General features: G+C 48.4%; 1 protein-coding gene across 1 annotated transcript in view; it reads right to left on the reverse strand.

Annotated features, from left to right (window-relative positions):
- EFR3B (EFR3 homolog B (S. cerevisiae)) overlaps positions 1–10,808 on the reverse strand; it is a 174,953-nt gene that overhangs the window by 24,875 nt on the left and 139,270 nt on the right. The window contains exons 6-13 of the mRNA XM_006835231.1: positions 7,667–7,816; positions 6,457–6,591; positions 5,883–5,961; positions 4,071–4,206; positions 3,723–3,884; positions 2,946–3,057; positions 2,501–2,552; positions 269–441 (exon numbers count right to left, since the gene is read on the reverse strand). Coding sequence (XP_006835294.1) covers positions 269–441; positions 2,501–2,552; positions 2,946–3,057; positions 3,723–3,884; positions 4,071–4,206; positions 5,883–5,961; positions 6,457–6,591; positions 7,667–7,816 — 999 coding nt within the window. The remainder of the gene's footprint in view (positions 1–268; positions 442–2,500; positions 2,553–2,945; positions 3,058–3,722; positions 3,885–4,070; positions 4,207–5,882; positions 5,962–6,456; positions 6,592–7,666; positions 7,817–10,808) is intronic.

Raw genomic sequence — 10,808 nt, forward strand, 5'->3', positions numbered from 1 at the left:
GGAACCGACTCCACGGCACTTAACAACAACAACAACATATATATATATACTGATTCAGTGTTTTTAGAGAATACTAACAAAGACAATCACCCTCACCAGGAAAGAGATCTCTCTCCCCTTGCCTAGCCAGGACTCCAGAGTCTATCACTGTGGGACTCAATGAATATTGAACTGTTCTCCCACCTGATGGCAAAGCTACTAGCCAAGACTGGCTCTGTGGGGAATCTTCTCCCCCATCATCCATCAGCTGGAGGGATCCCAACTTCACCTGATGGTAGAGAACTTGTGGCGGTTGCCATGACGATCAATGAAACTGATGAGAATCTCTAGAACGAAGAGACGGATTTCTGCATCCTCCATGAGGGCGGTAGAAAGAAGGCGGTCAAGGAAGTTGCTGGGCAGGGCTGACATCATGTTGCTACACTGGAAACCTGTGGAGACCTGCAGGGGAGCCCAGGATGGACCTGCTAAGTGACACTGCCTCTCAGGTGCAATGAGGACATGGAGGGGCTATCATCAGTAGAAGCCGGGTCTAAAGCATCCATCTCTCAACCATGTTCTTCCTCCCCTCCACTCAGGCCCTGGATGCCATAGGAAAATATTTTGAACACTCTGCAGGCCGCCCAGGCAACATGCTCAGCTTAGCTCAGTGGACATATGGGTGGATGAGGATCATGTGAAGGGTGAGTAGTTGTTCAAAGAAAGCAAGCATTCAGAGTAGGCACAATGCATAGAGATGAAAGCTTATCAATGGTTCCCTGGGGCAGGTGGGAATGGGAAGGGAGACTTACTGTTCAAGGGGTATTGAGTTCAAGGTGACAAAAAAAAACTTGTTAACAGATAGTAATGATGGTTGCACAACATGGGGACTGTAAGTAATGTTGCTGAATTGTAAAGGTAGAAATGGTTGAAATGGCAAAAAACTTGTTATATAATTTCTCTACAGTTTTTCTTTTTTTTGAAAGCAAGTTAGAGGGGAGCATGAGCTGAGAGCCCCTAAACCTTAATACTCCCGAACACCCTCCATGAGCATAATGCTTCATTAAGAGTATGGACAATGTATGAATGAACTGAGCTGGGCTGGGCTGGGCTGGAGACTCCAATTCCCCGCCCCCCCCCTCCCCCCACACACACGGCAATAACCAAGACCACACACAGCATTTGACTCCAGCCCCTCATTACGGCATTAACCAGGGCCTTCCGATTAAAGCCAGCTGACATAAGCACATAAAATAGGGCTTCAAAAATCCATTATCTTTCATTTCATTTTCCCCCAAACTTTTTGAAACTCCCTTGTACATAAACTCCCTTGTACATAATCCATGCACGGGATAAACAAAGCACTCAAAAGCAGCAAAAAAAAAATTTTTTAAATGCAATGCTGTGGATGATTGAGAAGGTCCCTGGGGATCTAGCATCAACAGTGAACATCAATGTTCATGGATGATCCCTTGGGAGATGCATCTGAGTGACCCCCAAATTATCTCTTTGATAAAAATGCCAGGTACAGAATTGTGAGGGTAGACTCTCCATAGAAATGAGCAGGGCTATGTAGACCATGGAGGCAACCAGATGTAGGCAGTATGGAATGAAGAATGTGGGTTGGGGAAGGCATGAAAGTGGGCATCATGGAAGTGGGCTGTAATGGAGATAGAGCCAAGGGTTGAGATAAGAGGCTAAGAAGGGAAGGGGACCAAGGAGTTTCCAACTCAGTCTGAGATGTCTGAAATCTGGATGTACAGTAATAGGAACTGAGACCCACTCTTTAACGAGAGCAACATGTGGGAAACAGCATTTCTAGAAAGTTCTTCTTATCAGTGCGTTTATGATGAGGAGAGGAGAGACGGAGCAATTCTGAGAACCAAACTAGTCATGAGAAGTCCAGAGTTTAGGCCAGGGCTGTGCATGGGGAAATCTGGGGATGGGGGTTGACGGACTTATAAGGGCAGATTCTAGGACCCCCTTCAGGTCATGATTCAACATCTATAAGGAATCTACATAATTGAACAAATTGATCATGGGAAGGGTACCTGAGAATGTTGTAGATTCCAGTGATGGCTGTAAGGGTGGTTAAGGCACACAGAATGTTGATGAAGGGAAAGATGGCAGCTGGGGACTGAGCTTGGTACAAGTGCCAAGGAGGAAACAGAAAGAGGGAGGAGGAAAAAATAGATCCCATCTTAAGCTAGAGATAATGCCTGAGAGACAGGTCATCAGCAGCCTATAAGGAATCTTTGTGGAAATTAGAACTAGGCTTCCCACTTGTTCTTGGTACCCAGCTCTGTGTGTGGCCAACCTGGCTAGCACAGAGCATCTTTCCCCTGGGCTGATGCAGCCCTGTGCCAGGGCACACAACTGATGAATGAAACACAGGCTGATTTCAGTTCCCTACTTGTCCTTTTGGGCACATTTAGTGCAACCTGAACAACTGTATGTTGTTCCCTTGGAAGGAGCTGCTTCCTGAGGTGGCAAAGCAGGAATGGGGACAGGAAGGGCTCACCTGAAGGAGGGATTTCAGCAGCATGATCTGGGTCAGCCGGTTCCTGTTTTCCCTGTAGACCAGAGACCCAAACACTCATCATCGGGGTGGAGATGTAGGCAGAGACCCCACACTTTATTGCCTGTTCAGTTTTCCTCCCTGATTAGCTTTCCTGTAAGGCTTGTCTTGTTAGGTTATCCAAGACAGTGACTCCCACACCCAGGAAGTAGATCAAGGAAGGAATGCCCCCCACAAGGCAGTGGGGGTGGTGGTGGTGGTGGTTAATGGTGGGACAGCCTGAAGAACTGTCATCACTAAATGTTGTTGAGGGATTTGGGAGAAGAAAGAGAGAAGCGAGGGCAGAGCCAGGGTGGACCAAGGAGAGAGCCCCCAAACATGGGAATCAGCAGCTGGGGAAGCATCTGGGCTGGAAGAGGAAGAAGGGGCAAAATGTGTGGAGACTCACCCGGTCCTCCCCGTCTCTATGGGGTGGTGCAGGGAGGGCAGTGGGACCTTGCTCATGATGAAGAGAATCACTTCGGAGCGTTGGTATGTAGGCAGCGTGCTGGCAAAGGAGCCTGCAGACAGGAAGGTGGAGAGGGTCAGTCCAGGTGTCTGTCTCAGCTCAGTCTTTCAACTAAACATACTGCCAAGAAATCTGGATGTGATTCTGTCTCTACAGGGTGGGCACTGGTCCTTCACTGGTCATTCCGACGCTGTGGTTAAGTCTCCGCTTGACACTGGTGGTGGGGTGGGGGATAGAAAGGGCTGGGCCCTGAAACCAGGTTCTCATCTGGGTTCTTCCACAGGGTGCTCGGCCATGTGCCCTTGGGCACCTCCCACCTCCAGGGTCCTTGCTGGCTCCTTCTAAGAGTGGGATTCATTCCTGCCCTGCCCCTTCTCAGACATGATGCTTCCAATAGGAAGGTGCTGAAAGTGACGCACCCCTGACACACTTGTTAGAGCTTTATAGCTCCCTTCCACATCCATGTGCACAGACCGACTTCTCCATGTGTCAGGGGGCCTCTTCCTCCCATGCCTTTTCCTCTTCCTCACTCCCTATCTGGTCTCATGGAGAATGGGTAGTAGGACATTTTGCATTTCTTTCCATGGCCTTTGACCTGAAGCCCTGGCGAAGAACCGATGGAGATTGTCCCTGTGCTGCACCAGGTGTGGCCTCAGCCAGCCCCCTAGCTGTGTGCACTGTGGACTCCATGTCCCCCACCCCCACCCCCTGGCCCACCGATGGTCTTGATGACAGCCTCCTGGAACATGCACTCTTCGTGTTCCTTGATGATCTTGGTGCCCAGGCTGACGGCGCCGTCGTAGCTCCCCGTCAGTGCGTAGTCGATGCTGAGCCGTAGCTGCCTCAGTAGAGTGTTGAACATCTCCAGCACCGTGGGTCCTGTGCACAATGGAAAGACCCAAAACCAGGGCTGCACCTCTCGTCCTCCCCTCCCTGGCTCCCAGTCATCCTGACCCACTTCTCCGGCTGACCTGCTGTCCCTCCCCTGAAAGAAGGCAGTTCTTTGTCTCAAGTTTCCTTAGGAGATTCCCAGCCCCTATGCCTTCACCTAGGGTTCCCCCTTACCGACAGAACCGGTGGCAGCAATGATGGCAGCTTCAGACAGGACCTCCACGATGCCTGCCCGGACGATGGCTGCACTGCGGCTGTTGGCATCCAGATGGCTCAGAAGCTGCTGGATCACCAGGTGGGAGTGCTGTGGCTGGGGGAGGAAGATGGTGCTGTCCCCCATTGCCTCTGAGCCTAGCACCCCTCTATTGGGACCCAAAGACCAGGGTAAACAAAAGTGACTGTCCCAAGGTCAGCTGGCATTGGAGAGGCATCCAGATACCTCACTTCCTTTCCCCAGAGCCCTCCCCATTTGGTCCAACAAGGAGCAGTCAAGTCCTAGTGAAGACCTCCGTTTCCACATTTTTCTCCTGGACCCTTTCACTTGGTTGTTGTTGCTAAGTGTTGTTGAGTTGGTTCTTACTCATAGTGACTCTGTACAGAGTCTCCAAGGAGGAGCTGGTGGGTTTTGAAGCACCAACCCTGTGCTTATCCTACAGTGCCACACCAGGACTCTTTGTTGTTGTATTTGTTGTTAAGTGTCGTCGAGTCAGTTCCAACCCAGGAATAACGACCCTGTTTAAGGTTTCTGAGGAGCAGCTGGTGAGCTTGAACCTCCAACCTTGCAATTCAAACGGTTTTTGCAGTCTGGTGCATTAACCCCAGTGCCACACCAGGACTCTTTAGATGGCTCAAAAATCTACTTAAAAACATTCCCTTCCTTGTCATAAGGAGTCCCACTGGTGGTATAGGATAAGCATTACACTGGTAACTGAAAGGCTGGCAGTTCAAACCCAACCTTCTCCTTCTCCTCAGGAGAAAGAGGAGGTTTGTCTGCTCCCATAATGATTTACAGCCTCAGAAACCCTATGTTGTTGTTGTTATGTGCCGCGGAGTCGGTTCTGACTCATAGCGACCCTGCACAGGGTTTCTGAGGCTGTTAATCTTTACAGGAGCAGAAAGCCTAATCTTTCTCCCGCGGAACAGCTGGTAGTTTTGAACTGCTGACCTTGCGGTTCGCAGCCCGATTTGTAACCACTCCGCTACCAGGGCTCCTTCAGAAACCCTATAGAGGGTCACTATGAGTTGGAATCAATTTGAGGGCAATGAGTCAAGTTGAGTTTCCTTGTCAGATTCTTCCTGGTCTCAGATTTTCCTGGTAAGAACCACAAGAGGCCACAAAGTTTAGCCCAACGGTGCTCAAAGGGTAGCCTTGTCCCCTGCAGAAGTTCCTTGAAAAAAAGATCCTAGTGAACTACTTCCAAAATAGCAGCCATTGAAAACTGTATGGAGTCGTGTTCTGCTCTGACACAAGGGGTCGTCATGAGTTGGAGTTGTCTTGATGGATGCTGAAAGGATGACTTGTAGAATTTGTTGTTGTTGTTAAGTATTGTTGAGTTGGTTCCAACTCATAACCAACCCTGTACAGAGCTTCCAAGGAGCAGATGGTGGGTTTGAACTGCTGACTTTGTGGTTCTATGCTTATCCTACAAGCTCACTACCAGGACTCCAACTTGTAGAATTGTGCCCATTAAAGAAGTGTGAGATCAGTTTACACCAAGATTAGTACAAACATTGAGAAGAATCATTTATAGTAAGTAACTTGACATTGCTGTGGCAGCTAAATATAGAATCAATGGGTTTTTAGTTTGTAATAAGATTTTCATTCCATTCTTCTAATAATTTTTTTTATTGTATCTTGTAAAACCTTTGGTCGATGATATACTGGAAATAAAACTCAACTGGTTCACAGCTAATTCAAGGAGCACTAGATTAGACAATGAGGAATTTAGGCTATGTGGAACCAACGGACCAAAGCAGTCACCATACCTGAATTGAATACATGATGATTTTAAAGCAACGGATGGCAAACACCTTGGGTTCCCAGAGAGAATGGTTATCCAGATGGCTGTGAGGGAGAAACATGGGGGATTGACTATGAAACACAGAGTGATGTCAGGGAGGAGACGTCTGCTGGATGAAGGGCCCCTCCAGCAACCCCCCAGGTGAGTGAGGAAAGGCTGACAGGGTACAGCTGAGAGAAGGGAATCATATGAGCCCTCAGGGCAACACCAGCCCTCAATAGGAGGGAGGTCAAAGAACTGGGCTCTGTAGCTGTGAACACGAGGAATGAATCAGGCAGCTTCCTTCCACATCCTGCCAGCTCCTCTCCCTGAATATGCCCTGGCCACTCGGTGGTGGCTTTTGCTTCCAGAATGCAGAGATGCAACCAACTTGGCCCCCTGACAAGATGAACCAGACTGGGGATCTCCCCAGTGCTACTTGACCACAGCACTGCAGGTATGATGCTCCCTCTTCCTATGGGGTCGTTGAGGACATTCTAAGGGTTTGAAATACTTAGAAGCTACTGAAGGCTGTGACCTGGGAGGAGTCAGCCACTCACATGAGAACAGGTTTGATAGCGTTTTTGATGTTGCCAAAGGCAGCCCGGCCCAGCAGCTCCCGAAGGCACCTCTCAGCCAGCTCTGCCGGGTTTTCCTTTTCCTTCTCGGGGGCTTGGAGAGGAGATGGGGATCGGCTGTAGGGAAACAAAATAGGATGGCATGAAGGATGGAATGCAAGGGATAGGTCAGGCTTTGTGTGCCCTAGATGTATGGGCTTATCCATGCACGTGATAACAGAAGTGTTCATGTGTATATGTGTGGTGGGGTGGAGGATGCAGGGAGAGAAAAAGGCGCCATTTCCAGAAATCCCCAGGGAGAGGTCCAACATGCCCCTGTGAGATTCCTGAGCACCACAATCTCAAGGAGGGCGAGAGACAGACACCAAGAACGGAAGGCAGATAAGAGCAGGAGAAAGCAAAGGAGAGTGGGAGACAGGAAAGTCATAGTAGCTAGAATGCTAGCTCAGGCATGATTCAGTGAAACTAAGTCACAAGGTCCCAAGTCCCAGACCTGGACAGAAGAAGCCCCAGGACTCTGAGACCCTTGGACAACAGACATCTCAATGGGAGCACAGCAGTGAGCTGTTGTTCCTGAACTGGGCACCAGAGGGCACATTTACTTTTCCCTGCCAGACTCCAGCTAACCAGACTCAAGTGGCAAAGTGAGGAGTCCAGAGTCTTCAGGCAGCAACCATCATGCTCAGCCAGGTTGGGTCAACAACATCAACTATTGTCACTGTCCCATTTCACAGCGGGGAAGAGCAAGGGGCAGGGGTGGGAATGACAAGGGGCTTCTGGGTTAAACCCAAAATCTGCAACTCCTCTTGAGTAGCTGCCACTGATGGCTGGTCAAACCATCACATTTAAAGGGTCTGAAACACCAGGAAGGTCTGGTGGAAAAGTCCTTAGTAACTGGAGCCATGAAAGGCATTTAAAAGCCTCTTTGGCCTGTTGCTTCCAGAGAGACAAAGGTAACCAGACCCTGGGATTTTTGTGTTCTGAGCAGCACACCTCTGCCCCCTGGGTGTCCAACACCATCACTGTCCTTTGCTAGCACAGATGTTAGGGCTACAGCGGGCTGGCAGAGGGCCACACCCAAGGCTCCGACAAGGCCAGCTGTGGACTCGTTTGCAAAACAAGCCACAAATGCCGAGATCCCTGGCATTTTACTGACGGCTCCAAGTCATGTCGTTCCTGACCACCTGCTGACCTCTCTGCCTCCTCCACGTGCTGCAGATTGAAAAGCAGCGAGGGGACAATCTTGTCCATGTGCTGTGGGTCCCAGATGTTGGCTTGCAATTCATCATTCACTGTCTTCCTCACCACCCCTTGCAGGCCTTTGATGCCTGACATTCGGATTCTGTAAGGAAACAAGAAAAATGGGACCATGAAGTACTCACTCCTGAGAAATCCAGCCCCTGAGGCAGGAAAAGAGCACAGTATGGTGGTTAGGGATGTACCCATCCATCAGTCAAAGGGGAGAATGGAGACCCCTATCTCCTTTCCATAAGGCATGATCTCCTAGCTGGCTGGCTTCTTGTACTGGTAGACGTGAGTCCAGGAAGCCGTGTCTGCTGGCTTGGCTCACATATTCCCAGACTGTTCTTGCCCTGGTACTCAGTATTGGATTACCCCCAAAGCAATTAATACAAGAAATAAGTAGCCATAACACGAGTAGATATATGCACACCAATGTTCATAGTAGCACTCTTTACAATAGCAAAAAGATGGAGACAGCCTAAGTGTCCATCAATGGAAGAATGGATAAACAAACTGTGGTTGTTGTTGTTGTTATGTGCCATGGAGTCAGTTCCGACTCATAGCGACCCTGTACAGGGTTTCCAAGGCTGTAAATCTTTATGGAAGCAGAAAGCCTCATCTTTCTCCCGCGGAACAGCTGGTAGTTTCGAACTGCTGACCGTGAGATTAGCAGCCTGATTTATAACCATTACACTACCAGAGCTCCTAAAACAAACTGTGGTACACATACAAAACGGAATATTATGCTACCTTGAAGAACAACAAGGAAGCTGTAAGTTATCACATAACATGGATGAACCTTGAGGCCATTATGTTGAATGAAATTAGTCAGTCACAAAAGGAGAAATACTGCCTAGGACCACTACTGTAAAAGACTGAAAAAAGAACCCATACTAAAGGAAGGGGGGTTGTTGGTTACCAGGATGTTGGGGGTGGGGTAAAGGGATGGAGGTGAAGGTGGAGCACAGGGTAGGAAACAGACACAGGATAGTTTGGGTACTAGGGAGGGGGACAATACACAAGAAGGAGGAGGGGAATGGAAGAACAAGGCAGATGGGAAAAGAGTTAGGCAGGTTTGCATGGGCTAAGCAAGACAGAGGTAAATAATGAGGTTTGCACAACCTTGGAACAACAGGGCTCTGGGATACAGGGATTGAGACATGGTTGGAATGGGCAAAAGGGGGGAAATAATGTTAAGATGCTTGGTTGTCTTTTTTTTTTTAATGCTTTGTTGTGAATTATGTGATAATTTACATGGGCTAACATTAGCTTCACATTAATCCCAACATATATCATTTCCTTGCTATGGTTACAATCTCCACCGTGTATCAGCCACCAACCAAAGGGTATACCCCGCAGGCCTACCTCTTGGTCATCAGCACACAGCCCCTCTCCCTCTCTGGGTCCAAAGTCCCCAGCTGCCCCATCTCTCCACGTCATCATCTCTGCTTCCATCTTTGGCATCGCTGCTTCTCTGGGTAGGGTTCCGTTCTCCACTCTTCTCCATTGATGGTCCCAGAGACCTCTGCTCCTAGACTGTAAAGTTAATCACTCCCCTCCTTTTGCCACAAAACATCTACCTTTACATTTCCAACCCTTACAATCAGTCCTGATACCAATTATTCATTATTGTATTGTAAGAGACCTAGACTCATCTCCTTTCTTTAGCCCCACCTAGATAGATTGGATACTACTCAGTGGAGAGTCTACCTTGCTCCATGCCCTCTGGATCTAGGTTCCCTCTTGAAAGCTTGTCAGCCAGTCACTTCTTGCCTCTGTAGCCCCTCCATTCTGGGTAGCTAATGTCCAAGTTGCCCATCCCTGTCCTCTCCATGTATGGAGGGGGTGGGAATGATCTTTGCTGTGAAGATTTGTTCCCTCTTTTGAGATACTGCATCCATAGGTGTAGGTCAAGTTCATCAAATTGTATCAGAGTGTTCTTTTTTTCCTCTTTTTTCTTCTTCTTGTTGAGCTCTGATCAACTAGTCATGGAAGCCAGGTCAAGTGTGTATTATCTGCTGGATGCTTCAATTTTCACTCTAGTCCTCTGTGGCTGTCACTGACTCTGGGTCCAAGAGTCCCCTGGACTTGCCACACTGCTGGCCAACCAGGTCTTTAGCTGGGTTCACAGGAGTCTATTGAACATTTTAGGGCTTAGCTTGCAGCTTCGTTGCTGCTTTTCCCTTACTTCCCGTTATTGGTGATGAACGTGGTCACCAGTCAAAACATGTATTCCCATTTAGTCTTAGAAGGAGGTTTGCCCTGAGGGGACCCGACCATTTGCCTTGATGTCTCCTGGGTGAGCCACTTGTTTGTTCTTGTAGTAGTCAGTCGGTCTGCCTATATTGTTTTGTATTTTTCCTGTCAGTCTTTCTTTCATGAAGTATCTTCTGTTCTTCTGGCAGCTCTAGGCTGGTCTACTTGTCTTTTCAAGTGGAAATTTCCCACCTCAGAAGATTCTGGATGCGGTTCAGGATTCCACCTTTGGTCTTATGTAATGCAGAGGATCAGCAGGAAGCCTTCTTCACTGGGTATGTTGTAGCCCCATTTTAGGTATTCCAATCAGTTATAGGCAGAAGACAGACTTACAAGCTTTCTATGGTGATATTTCTGGCTATTCCTTTCTCTTCCCCTCAAGTGTCTATTTTATAATGGTATGCCAGGGAAACCAAGATTCAAAACACAGTCAAGCACCTTAACATTATTTCTCCCCTTTTCCCCATTCCAACCATGTCTCAATCTCTGTATCCCAGAGCCCTGTTGTTCCAAGGTTGTGCATACATCATTATTTGCCTCTGTTCCACTTCAGCTTTACATTCATCCTATCGTATTTCATTTCATTGCAATGATTACAATCCCCTCCATGCATCATCAAATAACCAAAGGATGAACCCCACAGGCCCACCCCCCTAGCTGTCAGCAAATAGCTCTTCTCTCTCTCTGAGTCCTGTGTTCCCAGCTACTCCATCTGTCCACATAATCATCTCTGTCTCCAAGCCTGGCTTCACTGCCTTTCTGGGTAGGGTCACACTTTCCACTCTTCTCGCTTGATGGTCCCAGGGATTGGCTGTCTTTTGAATCTTGGTTTCCCT

The sequence above is a fragment of the Chrysochloris asiatica genome, unplaced genomic scaffold, assembly GCF_000296735.1.
Source record: "Chrysochloris asiatica unplaced genomic scaffold, ChrAsi1.0 scaffold00016, whole genome shotgun sequence".
NCBI classification, from domain to species: Eukaryota; Metazoa; Chordata; class Mammalia; order Afrosoricida; family Chrysochloridae; genus Chrysochloris; species Chrysochloris asiatica.